General features: G+C 37.5%; 1 protein-coding gene across 1 annotated transcript in view; it reads left to right on the plus strand.

The window, feature by feature from the left end:
- LOC139149550 (gamma-aminobutyric acid type B receptor subunit 2-like) overlaps nucleotides 1–25,020 on the plus strand; it is an 82,378-nt gene that overhangs the window by 35,750 nt on the left and 21,608 nt on the right. Inside the window, exons 2-5 of the mRNA XM_070721365.1 lie at nucleotides 20,589–20,758; nucleotides 22,176–22,313; nucleotides 22,580–22,750; nucleotides 24,374–24,481. Of these exons, the coding sequence (XP_070577466.1) occupies nucleotides 20,589–20,758; nucleotides 22,176–22,313; nucleotides 22,580–22,750; nucleotides 24,374–24,481 (587 nt within the window). The remainder of the gene's footprint in view (nucleotides 1–20,588; nucleotides 20,759–22,175; nucleotides 22,314–22,579; nucleotides 22,751–24,373; nucleotides 24,482–25,020) is intronic.

The raw sequence follows: 25,020 nt of genomic DNA on the forward strand, positions 1-25,020 counted from the left end.
TGAAATTACTCGCCTTTAACATTTGAAATGTATACCTTTGCACATTCACATCACTGACTTTGTTTCAAAGTTACACAACCTTTAGTGATAAATCCAGAGATACATGAATGTCTGTGCTTGATGCACATGGCATGAGGGGATTGTCCTTTACAATGCTGTCAGCTGGCCACTGCCTTCTCCGGTATTTTCAATCTATAATCCATCATGGCATATACTATGGTATAGTAGAGCTTAATTTTGAAGTGACAGGACTGGTGTTCAGCATGTGGGTAAATCGTGCCGGTCTTCCCAAAACAGATCCTAGCTGACACTTCAGATTATTTTAATATACATAAATCATGGATAATGTTACCGCTACCATTTTGTACTTTCCGATAACTTTTGGTCTTTATTTTTAATTGGTAGTCATTAAATTTTCCTGGAATAACAGTTTATGTACATCTTTTGAAATCCGATTTACTGGTTCCAGCGTGCGAAGTTCACGCTAACCCGATGGCCCGAGACCAGCTATTTTCATGCTGGACCAGTAACTCCTGAAAGATGTCCTGCAGTTCCTAAAGACGCGGGCCAGTAACTGTCACTATATGGAAAGTAAGTTTACACAAATGTTTTCCTAAGCTAAATACTAGACAAAATTATTCAGAGATACGAAATTTATTCTTTCAAGAGATTTGCAAAACGTGGTGCTCGTTTTCTCAATGTTAGAAATATTTGTTGTGAAAGCTGTTTTAAGTAATACAAACGTTTATGTGTTTGTTTTTAACCTTTCACTGATTTCATATGTTTTTGGCACTAAGATCAGTTGCCCATACTTTTGGTTTTGATAGTCATCTGATCATTTGCTTTCCTTTCAATAAATTAAAAGGCACAAAAAAGTTTGATGTTAGGATGTTGAAGTGGTGTGTGTTTATTTTTTTTATAAAATGTTCTAGGCCCCCTGAGAGCGGTTTTTCAACACAATGGCACGGCAAACAGTAGAATCTTCCTATGTCTTTCTATATGGGTAATGGCATGGTTGACCCTCTGTCTAATTTGCAAGGCTTCTCAGAAAATACGATAAGGTGAAAGATTCTTATATCCATGATGACGCGACAGTTTTTTGGCCCGCGGCCTCGACATTTTATGGTAGGAAAATTCGGTGAAGTCGGGCTTTATCCTGTCAATGAACTCCTACTGGCTTTGCCTCATGAGTCTTTCTGACTTGTAAGTAATGCGATTGCGATTGATGTTGATTGAGAATGTATTATTAAGAGGGGGACGTTATTGTTTTTGTTTCAATGATGATGACAATTGAAGAGCAAAATCACTATGTTGCAAACATGATTACTGTGGCTGTCTGGCAGTCACAAGTCTCCGACCCTGTCGATGTATTCACCGTTTGCAATTTCTTCAGTTTCCCTGGAAAACATCTGTCTTATGTTATCGCAAATCACCAATATATTATTCCTGTGGCACTAGCAAGTAGGCATGCTTATCTGAGATTATTCTCGTGGTTGGCGCCGTCTGGAGTTAAGTAACCAACGAAAATGTGTTGTCCACTGGCATATATGATAGCCATTGGGAAACTGGATGGAAAGCGTGTTGTTCGGATTTCCATTAGTATCCATGGAAGCTCTCCATCCGCGTTGACCCCATGCAATGTCGATGTAAAACAGCTGTCCTTTCACGGTGAAGGACGATCGTCAACAGTCACTCAGCAGGGCTCCGAGTCGGTAAAGCGGGGAATCAGTAGTATAGCAAGATGAGTGGAAGCTTAACTCAAAACTTCTAAACGGGACCACTCAAAACGGAACTTTTGTAGCAGCCAGAACCATGGTCGAGTCAATTCGGACATATATCCTTGCTTAGGAAAATTCATTATATATGCAAATTAGAAATTAACCTACATGCCATCCCATAGTACCTTTCACCATAGTACCTTTCATTGAATATGCAAAGTAGTAACAAGCTGAAGTAAAAATGCTAAATGACTTTCAATTATGTTATAACATAGTATCTTCAAAGTACATAGCGTGTTTCCTAAACTTTGATCAAGTAAATTCAGATATATCAGTATTTAGGAAACTTAGTTGAATATGGAAATTAGTGATTAGCTGAAGTAAAAATGCTAAGTGACTTTCAATAATGTTATATTACAGTATCGTTAATGTACATAAGAATTTTCGTCAGCTTTGATCTAGTCTCTTCAGATATATATCCTTAATTAAGAAAGTTTGTTAAACATGCCAATCAGCAACAGTTAAAGTAATATTGCTGAATGACTTTCATTGAGTTAGATCATAGTAGTGTGACGTAGCCACTCGATAGTTAATATTGTATCACTCGAATATAGTTGTATGACTGACAATGACTGTGACCTATAGTAACCCCTCTGCACGTGGTGCATCGTGAGAACGATTCCCTTGTTTATTTTCGTGACCTTTTGATGTAACCGTTCATCCGTCTTTAGTGAACGTATTGTTTTGACAACTGCTTAAAAAAACCTCCTGCGTTACGTTGACAAATGTACTGATGGGAGCGACCTTCCTGTCCTTTTCACGTATGCCCACTGCCGTTAGTTAATTCTTTAGATAATGATAGACGCATACCAAAGTCATGACAAAGCCAGATATTCACCCAATATAAACTCTGCATTTTAGTGTGTTAGAGTAGAACCTGTTGCGGCGCTCGAGACGACACTGACCGTGTGAGACATAGAAGTTTTACCGTGTAACTTGTGTTACTCAGCTGAATAAAGTGCTACGACTTAGAGTATATTTAGGTGTATCGTTGCCGTCTCTTACACGTCTCTACTGCCTGACGTCCCACACCACAGAGTGTACGTATCCGACGATAGCTATATCACAACCACGCTACGTGACAGTAGCTTTGATGTACATAACATGTTTTATCAATTTTGGTAGATTCGATCTAGATATATATCCCAAATAAGAAAAGTTCATCAAATATGCAAATTAGCAATTAACTTTCATGTAACCTCTTAGCACCTTTCACGTCTGATATATCCTAGTGTGATCAACATTTGTAACAAAGCTCATCCACATTGTGTACAGTCGTTCTCAATGTATATCCACTTTTTTCTAAAGTCATTGATTATGCAAATGAGCATACAATATGCAAGCCACATCCATCAAAAACTAATCAGTTCTTGACATTTACAAACTGATCCGATCAAGCATTCTTGAGATATCGCTGCAAGAGACAGATAGACAGATAGACAGACAGAATTCGCTGCGACATTAGCTCACGTGTGTGAACATCTGAGCTAAAAAGGAAATAGGTCGATCGTAAAATCTCATTGATGTTGTCATCTAAAACATGCGATTCGAATTATTTTTTGTCTGCCGAGTATCTTTCGTTACTACAGACTGTTTAGCCCAGTGGATAAATGAGGTCATTTAAATAAGAGCTTCCTTTGGCAGCTGTACAGCTTTAAGTAATTTCTCTTAAACATGATCCATTGCTTTTCAAGAAACAAATGACATGATAACCCGGAGGCGCATCACGAAAAGAATAGTGCGTCCTAGACAAGGGTGCCTGTCATCCAATAATAGCATTTGCTTATAATAGAAAATAAAACAAATTGCTTATACCATTACGTTTCTATCCTAACAATCCATGAAGTATTATTAAACAATATCAGTGCTCAAAGGCAAATTAAAGAGCAGTCGTGCACGAAAAAGGACCCACAGTGATTGCACGTACACATTTTCTGGCGCCATGCCATATCCAACTCATGTTGAAAGCGCTACTGTTTTTCTTCCCGGACAGCTAATGCCACTGAAAGAAAGAGGTTTAAGGTAGAATGCGCCTCGGGGACAGACATTTGGACTCTCAAACGTTTTAAATTCTTTTCTGATCAACCTTTTATGGGGTTCATTTTGAAGCTCTTGGTGTAAAATAAACCACTTGTAACCGTCTTAGCTTTTCGAAAATCGAAAATTTTTCCCCATAGAGTAATGTAATTTGAAGTGTAAGATCAGATGTAATTGGAAATCAATTGTAATAAAACGATTCCAAATCTGACCCATCACACCTCTTCCCCGCTACTGAGCTTAACTTGCGACAAACAAGTAAAACTTTTCCGTTTCCCCAGAAAGATTGAAAGTCTTGGTGGTAACACTATCATATGAAAAAAGTAATGCTTTTGCATTTGCTAAATTTGTGGTGACTTTGCTTAAGTTCCAAATGAAAATACAGAAATTTCGATAAAAGCTGCATCGAAGAATAAAATAAACCCATAGGCACACTTGTAATTGAGCGATGCTATTGAAAAATATTCCGAGGTTATATCTGCAGTTTTTTAAGTACCACTGAATAATCTTACTTAACCCGTCCTTTCGATCACTTTCAACGTATATATTCCACACGACCTGTTTCTATTGTCGATGGTGATATATACGGTCCATTTGATATTTTCAATCCATCAAGTTGATGGAAATGAAGAGGAAATAAAAAGCAAACTCTCATACAATCAGACTATCTAAATTGACATACGTCATTCTATTGTGGACATCGCTGTCGTTTGATTTGATCTCTTCTTCATATATCCATACCATACAGTTGTCGCGGTTAACAACTTGCAAATTACACGATCTGAGAATTGGTCGCTACTCTCTACTATATATTTTTGCCAATCACCCTTGATTTCGGCTTAAAATCTCTGGGGCCTAAATATAGACAAAATTAGAGAAGATAGGGAAGGCAACTGCCGAGGCTTATTCACCGTGGGAAAATGTTAAAAGGGCATCGGGAGATCGATCTGCTTAAGGTCGATATGTTCCTGCCAAGATGGTAAAAGACGATCGGAACAAACCACTGGTAAATGAAAAGGAAACAGAATGTTATGCTCGTCATGAATATTTTATTTATTCATCAAATGCTTCAAGTAAAAAGCACTACATACATGTAACGATCGGAAACTTAATTTTCCTAGGCGAAGCATCAAACTCACGATAGGACGCGGGTGAGCGTTTTGTCAAGCGTGGGTTTGATGCGGACAGCCAGAGTGAATCGATTGTTATATGATAATTTGAATACCAGGTAGGGTAGGGGATACGCTATACAGCAAGTGAGCTTCCCAGTAGCTGCCGTACAAAATCAAGCGGAAATAACCCTATGAGCAAATCAAACAAAATAGACATGACATTTACATCTCACGCTTTGTTAATTACTTTCCGATGCGTTGTCGCCATTGAAGGTGGTTTATGACCGAGACCTTGGTACGTCGCAAAACGTCTTCATGGATACCTTCAAGTCACCCAGGCCTACTATGGATTATGTCTTTTCGACGCCATCTTAAGAGACAATCGTGGCACAAATTATACTACTCCGTCTCCTTAATAGTACTCTTAGAAGTCTTTAAAGCTCTTTTTTCTCGTCACAAGAGTCTCTTAAGCTCTGCTTATCAAGTCGCGCGTGCTCAATACACCTTAATGCCTTCTCCTGCAAAATCGTCGATTTCCAAATTTTTATCTATTCTCCGCTGCAATACATCAATCGGTCACGTGACATTTTTACATGAATTTCATTAAAACTTTAATACGGGATCATCTTTAAAGCCCCACCAGCTGTATGTTTTAGCATTATTTTTATGATTTTACTTTTAAGCTTAAATAAGTTTGTGAGAATGTACTAATTTACGACTGGTGTGTGTATACACTTATTATCAACTATCCGCTGCGACTGTATATGCAATTCTGAACAAGATAAGAATTACACTGTAATTAAATGTCTGCCCACACATTAAATCGCAGCCCCATATCTGTGGATACTTTGCATATCTGCACTGAAATCTTCACATAAACTGCACAGAGTAGTCCAATGTAATGCAAAGGGGTGAATGTTTTCAACTGTGACATTGTATGTTCTGTTTCCTTTGTAATCTTACCAATTTTTGAAAATGGCGGGAAATCAAAATAACCGTTAAAATTCGAATTTACGTGTCAAATGTATCATAAAGGAATGGTTTCCTAATGCGATGAAAGCCCATATCCCTTAAGAGGGTAGAATTCAGAGAAAACCAGGAGAGAATAGGAAGATATTTTGAGGTCAACAAATTTCAAGAGTTACAGCTAGTGGGGCTTTAATGTGATATCGACAGTGCTTAATCGACTTTATACTTGATGATACCAGAAAGTTTATTCCAGCAGACTAATTATGTATGCAGTGCTGGTCGGTAATCATTTTAACTTTAAATGATTTCATTAATAACCACTCTTTGTATAAACACTCAAATTGTATGGAAATGACATCCACTCTCACTGTTAGTCAACCTTACACTTAGCACACATACCGTCACTAACTCTATCGTGTTGCTTATAGGCGAGCGGCAGACACACCTATTTTTCACACTTAATGTACCCACCTTACATACGGCCACATCATACGTCATTTGAAAGCTTATTATCTCTACTTCAAGAAAATTGACGATGTGGAGCTGCCAAGTAGGGCCATACCCCCCTAATTTGCATAATTCAAACGGATATCCAATTTGCAGAAATGCGATATAAAATTAGAAATTGCATTGTTGACTACTATAAACATACTTTTAAACTATAGAGTGATATATCAAATGAAAGGTATTTGCATGTAGAATACAACATGGATATCCAAAGAGATATTTAAATTGATTTCACTGAAATATTTTCATATTTATTGTGAAAAAAATTATTTTCCCCTTTTGAATAACATTATTTTAAAACTTTCCTAACACATGCAGCCTCAACATACATCCACATCATACGTCACTTGAAAGCTTATTCTCTCTACTTTATGAAAATGGACAAAGTTGAGCTGTCAAGTAGGGCCATACCCTGTAATTTGCATAATTTACATGGGTACTCAATTTGCATAAATGCAATGTAAAATCAGAAATTTACTGTTAACTACTCTAAACGTACTTTAAAACTATCGACTGATATATCAAATGAAAGGTATTTGCATGGAGAATACAACTTTGATATCCAAAGAGATATTTAAATTGATTTCACTAAAATATTATCATATTTATATTGAAAAAATATTTTCCCCTTTTGAATAACAATATTTTAAAAAAATTAATACATTCAGCCACATCATACAGCCACATCATACGTCATTTGAAAGCTTATTATCTGTACTTCAAGAAAATTGACAATGTTGAGCTGTCAAGTACGGCCGTAGCTCCCAAATTGCATAATTCACATGGGTACGGAAATTACAGAAATGTGATATAAAATTAGGAATTTACTAACTACTCTAAGCATACTTTAAACTATCGAGTGATATATCAAATGAAAGGTATTTGCATGTAGGATACAAAATAGATACCCAAAAGAGATATTAAAATGATTTTATTGAAATTTTTTCATAATTATATCGAAAAATATATTTTCCCCTTTTGAATAACGATATTTTAATAATTTTAACACATACAACTACATCATACAGCCACATTATACGTCACTTGAAAGCCTATTACCTCTGCTTCACGAAAATTGACGATATGCAGCTGCAAAATAGAGCTTTAATTTGCATAATGCACGCGGGTACCTAATTTGCATGAGTCCGATATAAAATTATACAAATCCATTGTTATGTACTCTTCTTTTGCTTTTAGACTATCGAGTGATATATCAAATGATAGGTATTGGCATGTAGAATAGAACTATGAATTCCAAACACGTATCTAAAATATTCTTATTGAAAGTACGTCTAGTTTTCAATCGGGTTCGAACCACAACATACGGAATCAGTCGCCTAGCGGAAATTTATATTTAAATCGCGAATATCTTGACTTATTTTTAATATTCATAAAATTGTGCAGTAAATACGAGTAATGCCCACATTATGCAAATAAGAATAAAATATATACAAAATAAGAATAATTAGCAAGACAAAGAAACAATATCCCTCTGACTGAGATTCAGAGACAATGTATGATTTTCATTGGAAAAGCTCCTACTCTGAAATTTTCGAAAGCTCCTTCAAAAAATTACATCTTTAGACCTCATTACCTGTGAAGGTCATCGATGCAACAAATTCACATTCTCGACTTAAGAACACACACACAAACCAACAGATACCAGATTCCAATTCATGCAATCAAACGGCAACATTCAAGGATTTGTTACAGGCGAAACATTACGATACATTAGAACAATTATGCCACAACAATACGATACAAAACACAAGATTTTTTCGAGATAAAAGTAATGAAGTAAAAATAAAAAGTAAAAGTAATTCTAGATCTTGTTTGATTATTACTAACTTTAGAACAATCGGATGACATTTAATTGTTATTCGATTTTCATTGAATTGCCTTCGAAACCTTGGAATCGCAAAAAGTAAAAGGAACCAAAACATTTTCAGGTCCCCTATAGGCAGATCAAAACTTTCAAGTGCTCCTCTATCTACTATCCCTAAAAATTTCGATTCCACCCCCCAATTCCTCCGCCCCTCATCACCATTATTTGTGAACGTAGCCTAATCACATACATATGAAACAGAAATATAAGCGTTACACCAATGCCAAACAAAACCTACAACAGCTCGATCTCTGATTCACATGAGCGTCCACAAACATAACCAGACCGAAACGGTATACATTCTAGCTTCCTTGCTTGAACAAGCATAACTTCAGTGAAACAAAGTGGTCAAGTAATGCACATGTTTCACCAACCGACAATGAATTTTAAATGACTGATGAAGACAACTCTATACTCGAAAGGTAGCATCAAAGGATCGCAGTGTCACAGTAGTCTTTCCACTCCAGTGCGGGTTCAGGGCAGGATACGTAGATTAAGGTACGTCTCGCCATGGCAAATCACACTTTACACAAAACAGCCAAACATAACATACACAAATTTCAAACAACTATAAGATATGAACGATGTGTGGAGTTTGCTTTATCTTATTACATGTCACCAATTGTGTCTGCTGTCAAATTTATCTTCCATGCACAAGGCAGCTATAACTGTGGCAACCCTTTTACTCATGACAAAACTGTTTAAGAAAAGAATGATGATGAATTTGTAGAATTACTAGATGTACTGGAAATGAATGAAACTGTATCGCCATAAATGACTTGGATCATGAATCATGCCATAACTTTGACTACAGTTTACTCTCACATATTGTTTCGGCTACATAGTTACTTTTCAACAACTACAATAGTGTCGTTCATGGGGATCTTTCTTTATGTTTGGACTTAATAGTAATTGGTGATATTTTCCCAACACATCTTTACGAAAAAATGTCGGCGTTCAAATCATTACCATATATGTTAAAAATCAATATACCGGTATATATATATATATATATATATATATATATATATATATATATATATATATATATATATATATATATATATATATATATATATATTAGTGCTGTTGCCTTGGTTACAACATAACAAGAAAATGTTGGTTTACTTGAGTAACATGAAACGGTTTTCATATGCTGTGAATGGGTATATTATACTCCAAACAAAGGGCATGTTTGGAGAAGCGCTCTCTGACCTATAAACTAGACATCGGTATCGGATAATAATGCAGACAACAAGAGCTATTCATATGTTTTAAAACATACATTAAACAAACAAAATATTCATTTCCAGACCTCATTTCAGCTGTTTGTTCTCCGTGTTCTATGCACTTTTTGCACATCATAATGCATGTGATTGCATTGATACTGCTGTTAAAATTTTTAAAATACCGTTATTCAAAAGGGGAAAATAACTTTTTCTCACTACAAATAAGAAAATATTTCATTAAAACAACTTTGTATATCTCTTTGGATGTCAATTTTGTGTTTTACATGCAAATATTTTTCATTTGATATATCACTCGATAGTTAAGAAGTATGTTTAGAATAGTTAATGAATTTTCTAATTTTATATTGCATTTATGCAAATTGCTTACCTGTGTAAAGTATGCAAATTTAGGGTTACGGCCTTACTTGATAGTTCAACATTGTCAATTTTCTTGAATTAGAGATAATAACCTTTAAAATGACGTATGATATGGCTGTATGATGTGGCTGTTTGTGATGAAATATTTATAATATTGTTATTCAAAAGGGGAAAATAATTTTTCAATATAAATATGAAAATATTTCAGTGAAACCAATTGAAATATCTCTTTGGATATCAAAGTCGTATTCTACATGCAAATATCTTTTATTTGATATATCACTCGATAGTTTAAAAGTATGTTTACAGTAGTGAACAATAAATTTGTAATTTTCTATTGCATTTCTGCAAATTGGATACCCTTGTAAATTATACAAATCAGGGGCTATGGTCCTACTTGACAGTTCAACAATGTCAATTTTCTTGTAGTAGAGATAATAAGCTTTCAAATGATGCATGATGTAGCTGTATGTTGTAGCTGTATATGTTAAAATTTTTAAAATATTGTTATTCAAGAGAGGAAAATATTATTTTCAATATAAATATGTAAATATTTCAGTGAAATCAATTTAAATATGTCTTTGGATATCAAAGTCGTATTCTACATGCAAATATCTTTCATTTGATATATCACTCGATAGTTTAAAAGTATGTTTACAGTAGTTAACAGTGATTTTTCTAATTTTATATCGCATTTCTGCAAATTGGGTACCCGTGTGAATTATGCAAATTAGGGGGGTATGGCCCTAATTGGCAGCTCCACATCGTCAATATTCTTAAAGTAGAGATAATAAGCTTTCAAATGATGTATGATGTGGCCGTATGTAAGGTGGGTACATTAAACTCCTAAAATAAGGCCCTTTTTGTGGATTCGCCGCTTGCCTATAGGTGTCATATCTGTCGGCATGTAATTACAGTAACGCAATGAATAAAAAGCAGATTCAAGAACAAGGAAAACAAACTTATTCGAATCGATGCTCCTCAATGAGCATAAACTCAAATATTTGACGCTGACTGCGCAAACTTTGGAGAGTCGAAGACGCGCAGATTTCATGAAATAATGTAAACATTTTGGAAGGCTAACAAAAGCCAACTCAGATATTCCTGGAACTGACGAGATAAAAAGGATACAGTGTTACAATACGAGGGGCCAGCAGTTCATCTTCTCCTACGTCATAACTTTTCACGGGTACTTCTAAAGTGACAGAACACGATACATTTGACGTTCATCTGCCCACAGGGTCATATTGTCGAATTAAATGTAAATAAAAGGAAGGACTATCAGACGTTTTGAACGGGGCGGTGTAGTTTAAATCCGTATAAAATTCATTTTAATAACATATTGAGAATTCAATACATGTCTTGACGTAAATATTGTAAATTGAGAAGCTTCTCCCCGCTGGGAGAAATGCTACTGTCGACTGTATCCAGATACGCAGCCACTGATGAAGGTTGGAGTAAAGTCGCCGGTTGCTTAGCAACCGCTGTTGTATCCTCTGTGCCAATCAGTCAGCGTGTATTCGAATTCGTCTTCAATTTCAAACTTTAATTCAGCGAACTATTCTTCTTTCTCTGTTATGTTTTCGTTATATATAGACTTAGGGACCGTACTCTTTAAAAGGGGGATGGGTGGGTCTGCACAAAAAAATGGAAGGAACATGTCATGTGTTAAACGTCGTGGGAGGACATTTAAATTCTACATGGGGTTAGAAGGGAGGGTCATATTGTTGTTACGAAACATCAAAGCCACTTTGTAAGACTTACCGAACATGTATATCATAATTTTAGAAGGCTCGTGTAGGTCTTCCCATGATGTACAGTCCAAAATAGCCCAGTAGGTGAGACATATAAACGGAGACAAAGAATATATAAAGTAAATGTATGGTAAACATATGGCGATGTCTTACTCTGTGGCTCAGAAGCACTTCAATGGTTGTCATAGTACTTCTTTTTTTCCAAATAAATGTCTCTATAAGAGATTTGGTTCAAGTCGGTGAATTTAAAAAAATAAAACCATTTCTAATAGTTCCCCTTGTGTCTCTCCTATTTCGTACAAACCTATTCCGAATTTTACAGCCCTGACTAGGTTTCCCAGCGATTGAATGCGTTACCTTTGAGTCTGCGCAGTAGTGAGTTAGTTTTTGCCGGATTTCGGGTGAAACTCCCCTTTACAGCGTTCACCCCACTCATCGCGTCCACTTCACTCACGCGTTTCACATGAAAATAAAAACACAAATCGTCACATTCACTCTACTCAAACATTCACAGATCACAGACTTGAACCAAGTCTATGTCATGGTTTTCGGACAATCGAAGTATCCGGAAGTCAAAAACATGTCAACCAATCATAATTAATTTACTACGATGATGGATTGTTTCCGAAGTCATGCCAAACCTCGCCATGACATATTCGCCTAGTCGTGTGCATTTAGGGCGCAATAGGTGTTAATCCAAAGTATTAAACAGTGTTACTTTTTGTGTGAGTATTATTCGTTTGAAGCTCAGATACAATTGAATATCATTCTGCAAATTGATGGAATTGCACATTATGCCGTTGCATTGTATTCGCAAGTGGTGATGGGTAGAATCGGTCCCAAAGGGTAGCCCTGCAGCACACCAAATTCAAATTTCTCTTAGTTTTGTAAAGAACAGAGTTCTTCATTCAAACTTTCTATTAACGATCGGTAAGGCTGGAGCCTAAGCCGTCAAGAGCACACCAGGTGCAGCCGTGCGTGACAGACGAGATCACAGAAGGGTTTTGTCAATAAAAAGATGCTGACAAATAGAGGAGACCAGGCATGACAATTTTTGTTGATTTAAGGTAGAACACACCTCATGAACAGATATTCGGGCTCTCAAACTTTTACAATCTGATCTACCACTTGTGGGGGTTCAATTAACATGTAATGGTCTTGTTGTAAGAAAACTTTTCACCGAAAATTTTATTTTTCTCCATAGAGTTAACACAGGGGTGGCAGTCGCTAAAGGTAAATCTTTGTATCTCTAGTACCAAAATTTGCACGGTGACGCCCAATTTTTACTCTTGAGTTTGAAAGCTAATGGTTGAAGTATTCCTTTAGGAAATTTTGAGCAAAAGTTTAAGCCATTCACTTTCAAGGCGCGGTCTACCTTAATGCCATTGGTATGTCGTTCTGGACTCCAACCAAGACTGCTTCTCAGCAATTATGCTGCATAGATTCAGTGCGACCGACCATTGATGTGTAGACGCTGTCATTCTCACTGATATCATTCGTTAAAAGTGTCATCTTTAAACTAGTCTATAGTATTTTAGCAAATTATGTTCAATGTTACTTCTACAGGAAGGGAACAAACACGGCAGTTGCTTTAAGGTTCCAAGACAACTTGAAGCATGGTGCGGTTACAAGCAATGAATTTTCTGAAAAAGTCTGAGCTTGTAACCTATTCAAGTATAGATTTTCTGAAAGTCTTGATATTGGAAAATGCTGGGATCTATATTTTCATAATCATTGTTGACATAAGGGTCATGTGAAAGTAAATTTGAACAATGTCTCAAAATGTTTTTTATCTTCACCTGTACAAACACTGCAGTTTTTTTTCGGTTGAAATTTGCAATATCGAAAGTTGCTTTGCCAATCTAACAAAGTGCGGTCTGCGCGTTTTTTTCTCGAGGCGCTAGATCGTTTTCTATGGCCGCAACAATTTTCCACTTCGTGATTGATCCTTATTCTAATAACTTTAACAGTCCGTAACAAAAAGTCTAGGACGGATATAAAAGAAGTCCTAGACACGCTTTCCAAGTTCATCATGCTGTCAATCGTCAGTGTTATTTTTACACCGCAGTTTTGGTCCAGGAAAAGGAAAACATCGATTTTCGAGACGTTATGCAAATATACTGTCACACGAGTTTTATGTAAACGATGACTACGAAATACAAATAACAGCATTCGACAATATTTAGGCTTTCAGAAAATATACTCTTTTATGGGGTTACGAGCTCACTTGCTTACAGAGAATTCATCGTTTGGAAGAGCCTGATACATGTCCTACATCCTGGAGTTAATTTTGAAAAACATCTGCAAAAGTCATGTAGACCTCAATTGGGGAAAGTGAGTCAAGGCTGCAGGATTTGTTTGGGGACCACATCATGGTATCATAACTTCATCAATGTTATTATTATTATTATTGTACTTGGGCCTCAGCCCAAGTACATTTGTTTTCATTCCGTGGGAAAAAACTGTAAGGTATAACCATTTCTGGCTGAGACCAGGGAGGGCAAAATGTATTGGCTTCATCTTTCTTGGCATAATAAATGGCGTAATGATGTTAACTGAATGGAAGTGCTGCTCTCAGCCAGTCTTGAATAAGTGAGATGTGAATATAAATGCTTCTCTATCTGAGTTTTTGCCACAAAATCTTCTGAATATAATCAAAATGTGCATCGAAATGCAACAATTAATGCACCCTCCGTTTACTAGGCGATGGCACGACCCTTGCTACACCCACTGGACGAGCCAAAGTGGGAGGGGTAATTTCGGTTTGGTCGAACAGGAGGGCTCGAGACCAGAATTTTACATTTAAACTTGAAACATGTTTAATCACTGACAAGATGTGGATTAATGTTAATCAAAGAGAAAGTTTGAAAAGGAAAGGTTTTATATCCCGGACACAATGAAAAACATTACGACTGGAAACTGTACCCCCGCTTGAGAATAGTAACGCCCACAGCGATGGAGAAACTTATCCTTGAGCTGAGAAAACCAGACCATCATTTCGAAATAGAGCTGCAGATTCGAGAAGCTCGTTAAAAATAGCTAGGTACACCCCGTAAGGGTTGTTTCGAGTCTTGAGGGCAAATTTCGCCTCCTTCATTTAGAAATCGTACGTTTGTTTTTCCAGGGGAACACATCATTTGACACAAAATTTGCATGAAAAGGGGTCGCCAGTAAGCACGTGGTCAAATCTGGCATAAGAAACAATATGAAATGTTGGGTAAAGCCAGTCCAAAATAAACTGATTTGAACTTTGTGTTTTGTAATTTATACCACTGCAGTAACATGACTTTTTTTGACAACATCACACAATGTAATACGTTTTGAAACTGAATACTCCGACGTATTCTGTGTCCCCTTTGCTAAAAAATACGGTATGCCGATTACCATGTAAGGAGATGATGACGTCAAGACAGATTTGTAGTGCGTTTGGTCTTGGATGGTGCACGAAGTTTTGTCGAGGTAGCTTGTGTATTTATTTCCTAAATGGCAGATGTTAGGGTCGATCTAAAAGGCCGAAAAATGTTATGATACTCTAAGCGAGCTGAACTCCAATGCGAATGGTTGGATAATTTGGAGGATGTCTAGACTGATCTCGTCTCATTTATTTGGCGGTCAGTATTGAATTTCAACTGCGTCACAAGTTTGCGTCGAACGGTCAACGAACGATATTTTAGAAATCTGGAGACATGGCACATCGCAGTTTTATTTTAGTATTTTATATTTTACAAAAGATGTAAGAAGCAATGATTTTGTTGAAAATTCTGAAAAAAATATAGGAAGATTTGATCGCGAACACATTTTCACTTGGGGGTCAACTAGCCCTGCGTACGATGCTGTGTGTTCCGCTACAGCTAACCGCCGGGCGCCCCGCTCACCACAGCTGCACAGCCCTGCAAAGACCCGTACGTTGGGTCGGTGACTTCAAATCCATTTTGGGACTTGACGTAAAAAGCCAAATTACTGCCGAAATTCAGCGTTCTTGGGCCCAAGTCGTATCCCAGCCTACCTCAGCTACTCGATCGCTTCCAAAAATGACAGTCTTTTATTCACTTCTCGTAAATAACCGTCGATGTCGGCAACTCTCTCGCTGGCCCTGCGTACGATGCTGTGTGTTAGCTGTAGCACATAGCATCGTACGCAGGGCTAGGGGTCAACATGGGGTCGCAGCCATGTTGCCTCAAAACTTATTTCTGTCTGCACTCAAAACTCAAAAATGTCGCATATGAACCTGAAAAATCGATGTAATTTTGTCAAACTTCGGCGAAATTTCAGCCTATAGACAAAATTTCATCTAGGTAAGGTAAATTTACTGAAATTTGATCGACAAATAATCCTGAGCTGTGAACGTGACAGCTCGCCTTCTCCGGGAAGTCATGCATCCGGCCACAGTCGCTCGAGAGCTATTCAGCTCTGGGACTATTCGCCCCATAGACGAGTATACAGAAGCGAGAAATACCTCGCTTCTGTATACTCGTCTATGGGGCGAATAGTCCCAGAGCTGAATAGCTCTCGAGCGACTGTGATCCGGCCAGCTGCCCATATGGCCGGGTGCATGAGATTGTTTTCAAGCGACGGCGGCAGACCGTACGGGGCTCTGGATATGAACCTACCGCCGGTGTAGCTGTAATAACTGTTGCGTTGTTTTTAATCACCACGGACGAAGTCCGAGGGACTTATAGGTTTGGTCATGTCCGTGCGTCCGTCCGTCCATTCACGCCTACAGTACCCAACCCCATACAGATGCACGTCGATTTGTTTCACAATGCTATCAAATCTGGCCGTGTTAGAGGACTTTTTAGTTTACACCTCCATAGACTCCCATGTATAAGGCAGTTCTCCATAGACTCGCATGTATGATGCCAAGAAAAATAAAAATTTAGTTTCTCATCGTATTCATATTGCCTAAAGAATGCAGTGACACAGTTTTTTTGTCCCCACGGATAAAGTCCAGGGGGCTTATAGATTGGCTCATATCCGTCAGTGAGTGCATCAGTGAGTCCATCGGTTCACGCAGATATCTCAGACATTTTGACAAAATATCATGTGACCTTGGTGACCTTTGACCTCAAATATACATTATTGTCCATGACTCAGTAACCACAAGTGCTAAACCTTTCATATTTGGTATGACGGGACACCTTATGATGCCACATATTGTACTCCATTAATTATGTGCATATCTAATTATGAGCGAGCCAATAGAGCAAGAGGTCTGATTTCTGGTATATAGGGATAAGTTAACAATATAATTTGTTTGACAAAACTTCACGTGACCTCAATGACCTTTGACCTCAAATATACATATTTGTCCACAACTCAGTAACCACAAGTGCTACACCCTTCATATTTGGTATGAAAGGACACCTTATGACACCATATATTGTACCTCATTAATTATGTGCATATCTTATTTTGAGCGAGCCAATAGAGCTAGAGGTCTGATTTTTGGTATATAGGAATAACTTAGCAATACAATTATTTGGACAAATATATATATTTGAGGTCAAAGGTCATTGAGGTCACGTCACAGTTTTGCTACATCCTTCATATTTGGTATGATAAGACACCTTATGACACCACATATTGTACCTCATTAATTATGCGTATATATAATTTTGAGCGCGCCAATAGAGCTAGAGGTCTGATTTTTGGTATATAGGAATAACTTAGCAATACAATTATTTTGACAAAATGTCACGTGACCTCCATGACCTTTGACCTCAAATATATATATTTGTCCACAACTCAGTAACCACAAGTGCTACACCCTTCATAAATGGTATGATGGGACACCTTATGACACCACATATTGTACCTCATTAATTATGCGCATATCTAATTCTGAGCAAGCAATAGAGCTGGATGTCCGATTTTTGGTATATAGGGATAACTATAGGGTAGAAATCTAAATATGCCCATCTAAATATTAGACATCTACCATCGAGAACAAAAGAAATTTGCTGTAATTTGAATATTTAAGGAGTTTAAGCAATTCCCGCTATAAATAAAGAACCCTGCCTCAAACTCCACAAAAGTTGCTAGACATATTTTGCCGTTGTCATGCCATTGCTTCGTTTAATAACCAGTTAATCAAATGCCTCATTGACAGGAGGAAATTCAAGACCATATTTGAATAGTAGTATATATTGTCCTCAAAATTACTCTATCACGGCCCAAGTACTCATTGCCTTCAGCAATACTGCCTTGTTATTATTATTATTATACTTTATTTCAAGAGGGTAATCTGATTACAATAGATAAATATTGTAATTTACATCAGAGCCCTCAAGAGCTGTACAAAAGCTCAAGAAGATGCGAGAAAAATACAGTTCGTATAAATAATAAATACAAATTTAAATGATCTAATCCAGATCAGAACCTTCGTTACAAAATTTCATGAAGAGATAACTGTGCAAAGCAGATTTAAATGACAACAAACTTTCACAATTACGAATAGACACAGGACTAGAATTCCAAATTTTCGTAGCTCGAAAAGCAAACGACCTTTGACCCATGGTAGTCCTGAACCTTGGTGGGTAAAGGTCACAGCGCTAACACTTCTAGTATTTAAACGATTCATTTCAGAAAGAGGTCGGAAAAGATCTCTGATATAGCCGGGTGCAAGGTCATTAAGAGCTTTGAAAGACATAATAGCCGTGAAGTACACAATGCGAAGATCAACTGGTAACCAATGCAAACTGATAAGCAGAGTTCGAGAGGAAAACGTCATGTCCACACCAAGAATGACTCTGCCAGCTCTTTTCTGAAGTTTATACAAACGTTGCAGATTTGTCTTAGACGTATTACCCCATACAATACAGCAGTAATCAATCAAAGAAAGAAACAGAGCATTATAAACCAATAAAAGTACATTTCTTTGGCAAGTAGCGCGAAGTCGTCTAAGAACACCTATTCTGGTCGAAAGCTTTTTACAAAGATCATTTATGTGGTCGTCCCAACTTAAAGTGTTGTCTATTTGTACACCAAGTAGTTTGTGGCTAGTAACATCGTCTATTCTAGTGTCATTAATATGAATATAAAACACAATGTCAGAGTCAAAAAAAACTTTGATTTTGGGGGAAGATGCAACAACCATACACTTTGTTTTTGTAGTATTGATAGCCATGTTATTGTTATGGACCCAATTTGAAACTGGAAGAAGATCTCCGTTCATACGATTTTCAATGTGATTAATATCAATACCTGAAACACACATGGTCTGGTCATCAGCAAACATATTCAAACTTCCCGAATTGAGACAAAGCGGAAGATCATTAATAAACATTAGGAATAAGAGGGGGCCTAAAATAGAACCTTGAGGAACTCCACTTGCCATCGGCATAACATCAGAGTGTGCTCCCATGTACGTGACAAATTGTCTACGCCCAGAAAGGTAGGAACGGAACCACTTTAGTGACATTTCGGAAAGCCTGTACATAGAAAGTTTTGTAAGCAATATTTCATGGTCAACGAGATCGAAGGCTTTACATAAATCTAAATACATAACACCACTGTATAAACCCTCATCCATATTCTGTAACAGCTGATCAGTAAACTTGAGTAAAGCGGTGTGACAAGAGTGATGTTGTCTGAAACCTGACTGTGAATCGACAATAAGTTTGTATGACTGCAAGAAATTATAAAGACTAATATATACATGCTTTTCCAGAATTTTAGAAAGAACTGGTAAAAGGGAGATAGGTCTATAGTTGTTAACATCGTGCTTAGTTCCTCCCTTATGTATTGGAATAACCTTGGCACATTTAAAACAATCAGGAAAAACACCACTGTTGATAGACATATTAAATATATCGGTGACAGATTCTGCAACACAAGTGACACCAAACTTCAAAAGCTTTGGAGAAATATTATCGCTACCAGCTGATTTAAATTCATTCAATAAAGAAAGCTGCTCTTCGACAAATTTAACGGAAATCGCAGGGATGTGAAAATCGACCATGTTACCACCAGTTTGAGAAATAACCCAATCGCCAATAAGGCTAAAATCAGGTGTTGGACTGAGAGAATGGCGATACTTACTAACAATGTTGCCAGTGAACGAGGCAGTGACAATAGTGTCTTCCCTTGAAGGCAGTTAGGTGGTCGATGATGTTCGGTATTATAATCTTGTCGATTCTCTCCGTATAAAAGTTCGAAAAAAACACACTCAGCACGTTCCTTGGACGAAGTATGTGATATCACTGGTGACCTAGTTCTATTGTGTACCCATGAAATCATTATGGTAAAAAGGAAATTTCTTATCTTTCAATAAGAAATAAGACAACAAGCTTTCAAAAATATTTACTCCTATCCCCTGGCAGTGTTCTTGTAAGGGACAGAATTAGGATGAGGTCAGCGACCTTTGTTAGAGACGTTTTAATGATTTAGAGATAGAGGATAAGCCATCGCCGTGTAGGCTGAAAGCTCGACAACACAAATATTGGTAATCCAACAATCAGATTACAAGACGGTACATATTGTTGAGTAATGCATTCATAAGCCTCTGAAACTGAGCTTAATTACTGAAATGGATTTCCACAGTCGATTACCCTGTCTCCGGAGGAAAAAAAAGTGTGTCTGCGTCCGCTCGCTACATCCCTCTTGTAAGTATATGAAGTGACTTACTCTGGTACATGAATAATTACAGACCGGACATATACTGTGGACCCCACTGTCCCCTGACTCGCTAATAAAGCCCGGCGGTCTTTGATTGATAAAAAGTTAGCTGCATTTTTTTGTGGCAAAACTTTCTTGAATTATACATACCACACATTTTGTTAGTTTGCTGCCGGTTTGATACAATGGTTCCTGGGAAACAGAACTTCCACCCTATGTTTAAAAGAAGATATGGGGCAGTCGATGTTGCCCACTGGCCCCGACAAAAGAAAGAGTTTGTATGTCTTATGATGTAATAACATTTGTATTTTCTCTCTTTTCAGAAGACGCTACGATTCCTCTGTACATCGGTGCCTTCATTGTCGAGAGTGGCCCAATGATGATCTGGTCTGGTGGAATCTCTCAAGCGGTAGAGCTAGCAGTCCGACACATCAATAATCAAACAGACATGCTGCCCGGGTATCATCTTGAACTTGTCGTGAAGGATACTGCCGTGAGTTTAATATTTCCCGCTATCTATGTCGAATGTCGTTTTTAGGTTAATTTGCCTGTTCTTACGTTGCAAACGACTTCACACGTGGCTTGAATCATCGATTCAAGTCAAGTACATTAAATATGCAAATTAGGAATTTGCTGGAGTAAAAATGCTATCTGACCTTCAAAAATGTTGTATCATTGTATCTCTTCCATGTACATTGCAACTTCGTCAACTTTGGTCAAGTCAATCAAGATATATAACCCTAATTAGGAAAGTTCATTTAATATGCAAATATGGAATTGGCTGAAGTAAAAATGCTTAATTACTTTAAGTAATGTTGTATCATAGTATTTCTTCCATGTACATAGCGAGTTTCGTCAACTTTGGTCAAGTCAATCAAGATATGTGACCCTAATTAGGAAAGTTCATTAAATATGCAAATATGGAATTGGCTGAAGTAAAAGTGCTTAATGACTTTCAGTAATTTTGTATCATAGTACCTCTTCCATGTGCATGGTAAGTTTCGTCAATTTTGGTCAAGTCAATCAAGATATATAACCTTAATTAGGAAAGTTCATTAAATATGTAAATTAGAAATTGCTGAAGCAAAAATGTGTAACCACTTTTCGTAAATGTTAAATTATAGTTTGGACAATTTTAATTGAGTCAACTCAGATATTTATCCCTATTAAATTAGGAAAATTCATTAAATATGCAAATTGGCATTTAACTTTCATGTCACACCTTTATGTCTTTCATGATCAACTTTTGTAACAAATCTCATCAAATTCTGTTCAGCCGTTCCCATTATATGTCTGTTTTTCTAAAATCATTAATTACGCAAATGAGAATTTAATATGCAAGCCACACTAACCAAAATCTAATCACTTCTTGTCATTAGCATTTGGTACCTGTCAACCACATCTGACTTGAATCCGTTCAGGTGTTTTTGAGTTATCGTGTAAACGGACGTACAGACAGACACACACACACAGACATCGCTACGACATTAGCTCACGTGTGTGAACATGTGAGCTAGTATTCATCCGTGCTAAACGCCCAACACAATCAAATGTTCACTTTTCAGCGTCCAGGAAATGTCAGTTATACTAGTGCTATTAGTATGTCTAAACTCTTTCAACATGTTTAAAGGTGCCTAACCGTATCCTTCTGAAAAAATTAGCAAAATGTCATGTCCCAAGGGAATGACTTCCTCCCAATAATGTTCCCAGTAAATGTTCCCAGTCTAGATTATTTCATAGTTTCTAGGTGAGTTCCTTTGAAGAAATGTTTCTTTACAACATGACAACGGCATATCTCACTTGAGTAACTCCTACATTAGTCTGACACAGTGAACGTCATCTCGGAGAAAACTTTTCGCTTTTGTTCGCTTTTTTCCAACAAAACGATGCAACAAACTATCTTATTTTAGGGCGACGCTGGTTTAGCGATGAGGTATCTGATCGACATGATCCAGTCTCCCCCTCAGAAGATCATGCTAATAGGGCCTGGAAGGTCCGAGAGTTGCATCGCGACAGCAGAAACAGCGAAGTGGTGGAATTTACTGCAGGTACTTCACCGTTAATCAACTTTTTCACCATATCTCGTAAGAGCTGGGTAGTTTAGTTTTTGACAGGTGTTACAGCAGAAGTAGTCTCCAAGTCTGTATTGCTTATGTTGATGTTTTACCTCCATTGCCATGGTATTTCAGTATGTCGCTTTGCTTTTGACATCTCTCTCTGTGTCAGCAATGAAATGGCGATTGGTACTGCTTTGCCGACAGCCCGGCAGAATGACGCGGGGGAAAAAAATATTTCACCTTTCTCTTTTCCCCAGATTGCGGTCACCTGCACGTGGCCAGTTCTCTCTGATAGATCACGGTTTCCCTTCTTTCACCGCATACCGATGCCGGAGACGGTGTTCACGCCACTGCGGGTCGCATTTCTGAAGCACTTCGGTTGGAGTCGAGCCGCAATCATGTACAGAGAGGACACCTCTTTCAACGCGGTAAGTTTTGATCTGTCATCACTCACAGTTGCCTGACTGCACGTGCAGGGCCAAAGTACGACACGCTCGTTACTGCGACTCCCTTCAGAGTTTTTGTATGCCTCAGCCCGATAGAACTCAAATGGATGGGTATTATCCATTTTCGTTAAACAAATTCTCTTTTGACAACAAACGGACATTTTTTCTGAGAAATATGAGAGAAAATAAGACGAAAGACCATTTCCTAATTTTCAAATTCTAGCATAGATAATATCGATATACAATTTCAGCCATGTCAATGCTGAATAGTAAGATGAGATTTTTACGAGCTTGCAGTTGTATCTCTACTACAGTTTGAAGCAATTGATAACTTCTGGAAGCAAAGAGTACGTGATGGCATTTGAACATTGAAAATAGTCAAACTTTTCGATTTAGCGCTTGCTTATGGCATTGCATCTAAGAAAATATTTTACCATAAATATAAATGGATGCCCATCACTAGCACGCACCCGGGGTTATACACCAAAGATGAAACAGCCAGAACAACCAACTTGATGGTTGGATATGGAAAGCACTGGGGCAACTTCCCTGGGTGACACAATGATTTGTCTTTCCAAGCACCGGTTGGAACTGTTTCTGAAAATTGGAGACTTAAACCTTACTTTTTTATGAGTTTGGAGTCCCATTATAAAGGACTCGAATCTTTCACGGCCAGATTATTCGAAGTACGCATTTTCTTCTTTTCACGGACCGTGATCATGGTGATGGACATGAATTTAAAAGCTCCCCTTCGTGATTTGGGGAAAGGATATATATATATATATTATATATATATATATATATATATATATATATATATATATATATATATATATATATATATATATATATATCCATTTTCTCAGAGAGAGCCATTATTAGGCGTCTAACCATACAATTCTTTCCTGTGTACATCACGTGAGGATAAATTTTGAAACCATTATAAAAGACAAACAATTCACATTCTTGTTTGATTGCTTTGTTACTATCGAAAATCAGAAAATTGTTGTTGTCAGTAGAGTTATACAGTTTTTGTTAGTCTTGAATTTTTATTGTTTTTGTGTTTTGGCAATTTATTTCTCTAAAATGCGGAAATTTGAACATTGGGCCGTGATCGTTTTTTCCCATTAACATCAAAGGGGTACAAAAGGGCGTGAGTATGAGGAAAGTACGGGTAAAATGTTTTAAACCTCCATTTCTTGGATTAAATTAACTTAGTACATGCAAATTAAATACGTGAAAAAGGGGCACTAAACCAGAATGTCCACAACCACTTAAAAAGTGCCACCTGCAAACACGGTTGTCTGTATACGCACAGGTATATTTTCATTCAAACACTCTCTGAATGCAAGCCATCACATCACAAATATTAGCTATTCTAGCTTTCCTCTTTCACGGTCTCTATTTGAAAGGTCGCCACACGTAAGTCCGATTTATCGCAGTAATTCCCAAACCCATCTTCTTATCTGCGCCTAATCTCCCGATTATGTATTGTGGCGGATGAGCTAACGACGTGATTACAGTTGGGTGATTGTGAGGATCAGGGGGCGCCTCTGTCAATCACGGGACTTCGTTTGACCCGTGCTTGGAACTGTTTTTTAACAGGCTGCAAAGATGTTGGCCACAGAAATGAGTGACAACAACATAACAATTGCGACGATGGAAATTTTCGCAGATGAAGCCGAACCAGATCAAGCAATTCGCAAAATATTGGTAAGTGCCACTGAAGATACACAATAAAAGCGACTTGTTTGATCTACGTTTTAGTATAATTGTATAATTTTACCGCTTTTCCGCCGATCTTGTCGATGCAGCTTTATGACCCAAGAGGCCGAGCATTATTTGACTCGGTTGAATTCTTTCCGCGTTGAATCAGTGCAAACATTTCTAAAAGACAGAATACACCTCGGAAGCAAGATTTCCCATCACTCTAAATCTTACAAATTTTGCAGCTTGTACAGGCTCATTTCTTAGCCCGGACAAGTCGATCATACTTTCACCGGTTAATGGTTGTATGGAAACAGAAAATTGTGGGTTTTTTTCTTTCAAAGAGTTGACACTGGTATAATGCAAGCCCGTCAATATGCGAAGAGTCGGCAAACGATAAACGGTGCCCCCCTTGATGTTTGAAAAATCGGCAAAAGTTAAAAATTTTCGAGAAGTTTCAGTCGAGATGCGTACTTCTTGTTAGTTAAGCGAAAGTTTTGCCTTGTAAATACACCGGCAAAACTGCCGCTCATCGATTTCGAACT

Source organism: Ptychodera flava, chromosome 14 (genome assembly GCF_041260155.1).
Source record: "Ptychodera flava strain L36383 chromosome 14, AS_Pfla_20210202, whole genome shotgun sequence".
NCBI classification, from domain to species: Eukaryota; Metazoa; Hemichordata; class Enteropneusta; family Ptychoderidae; genus Ptychodera; species Ptychodera flava.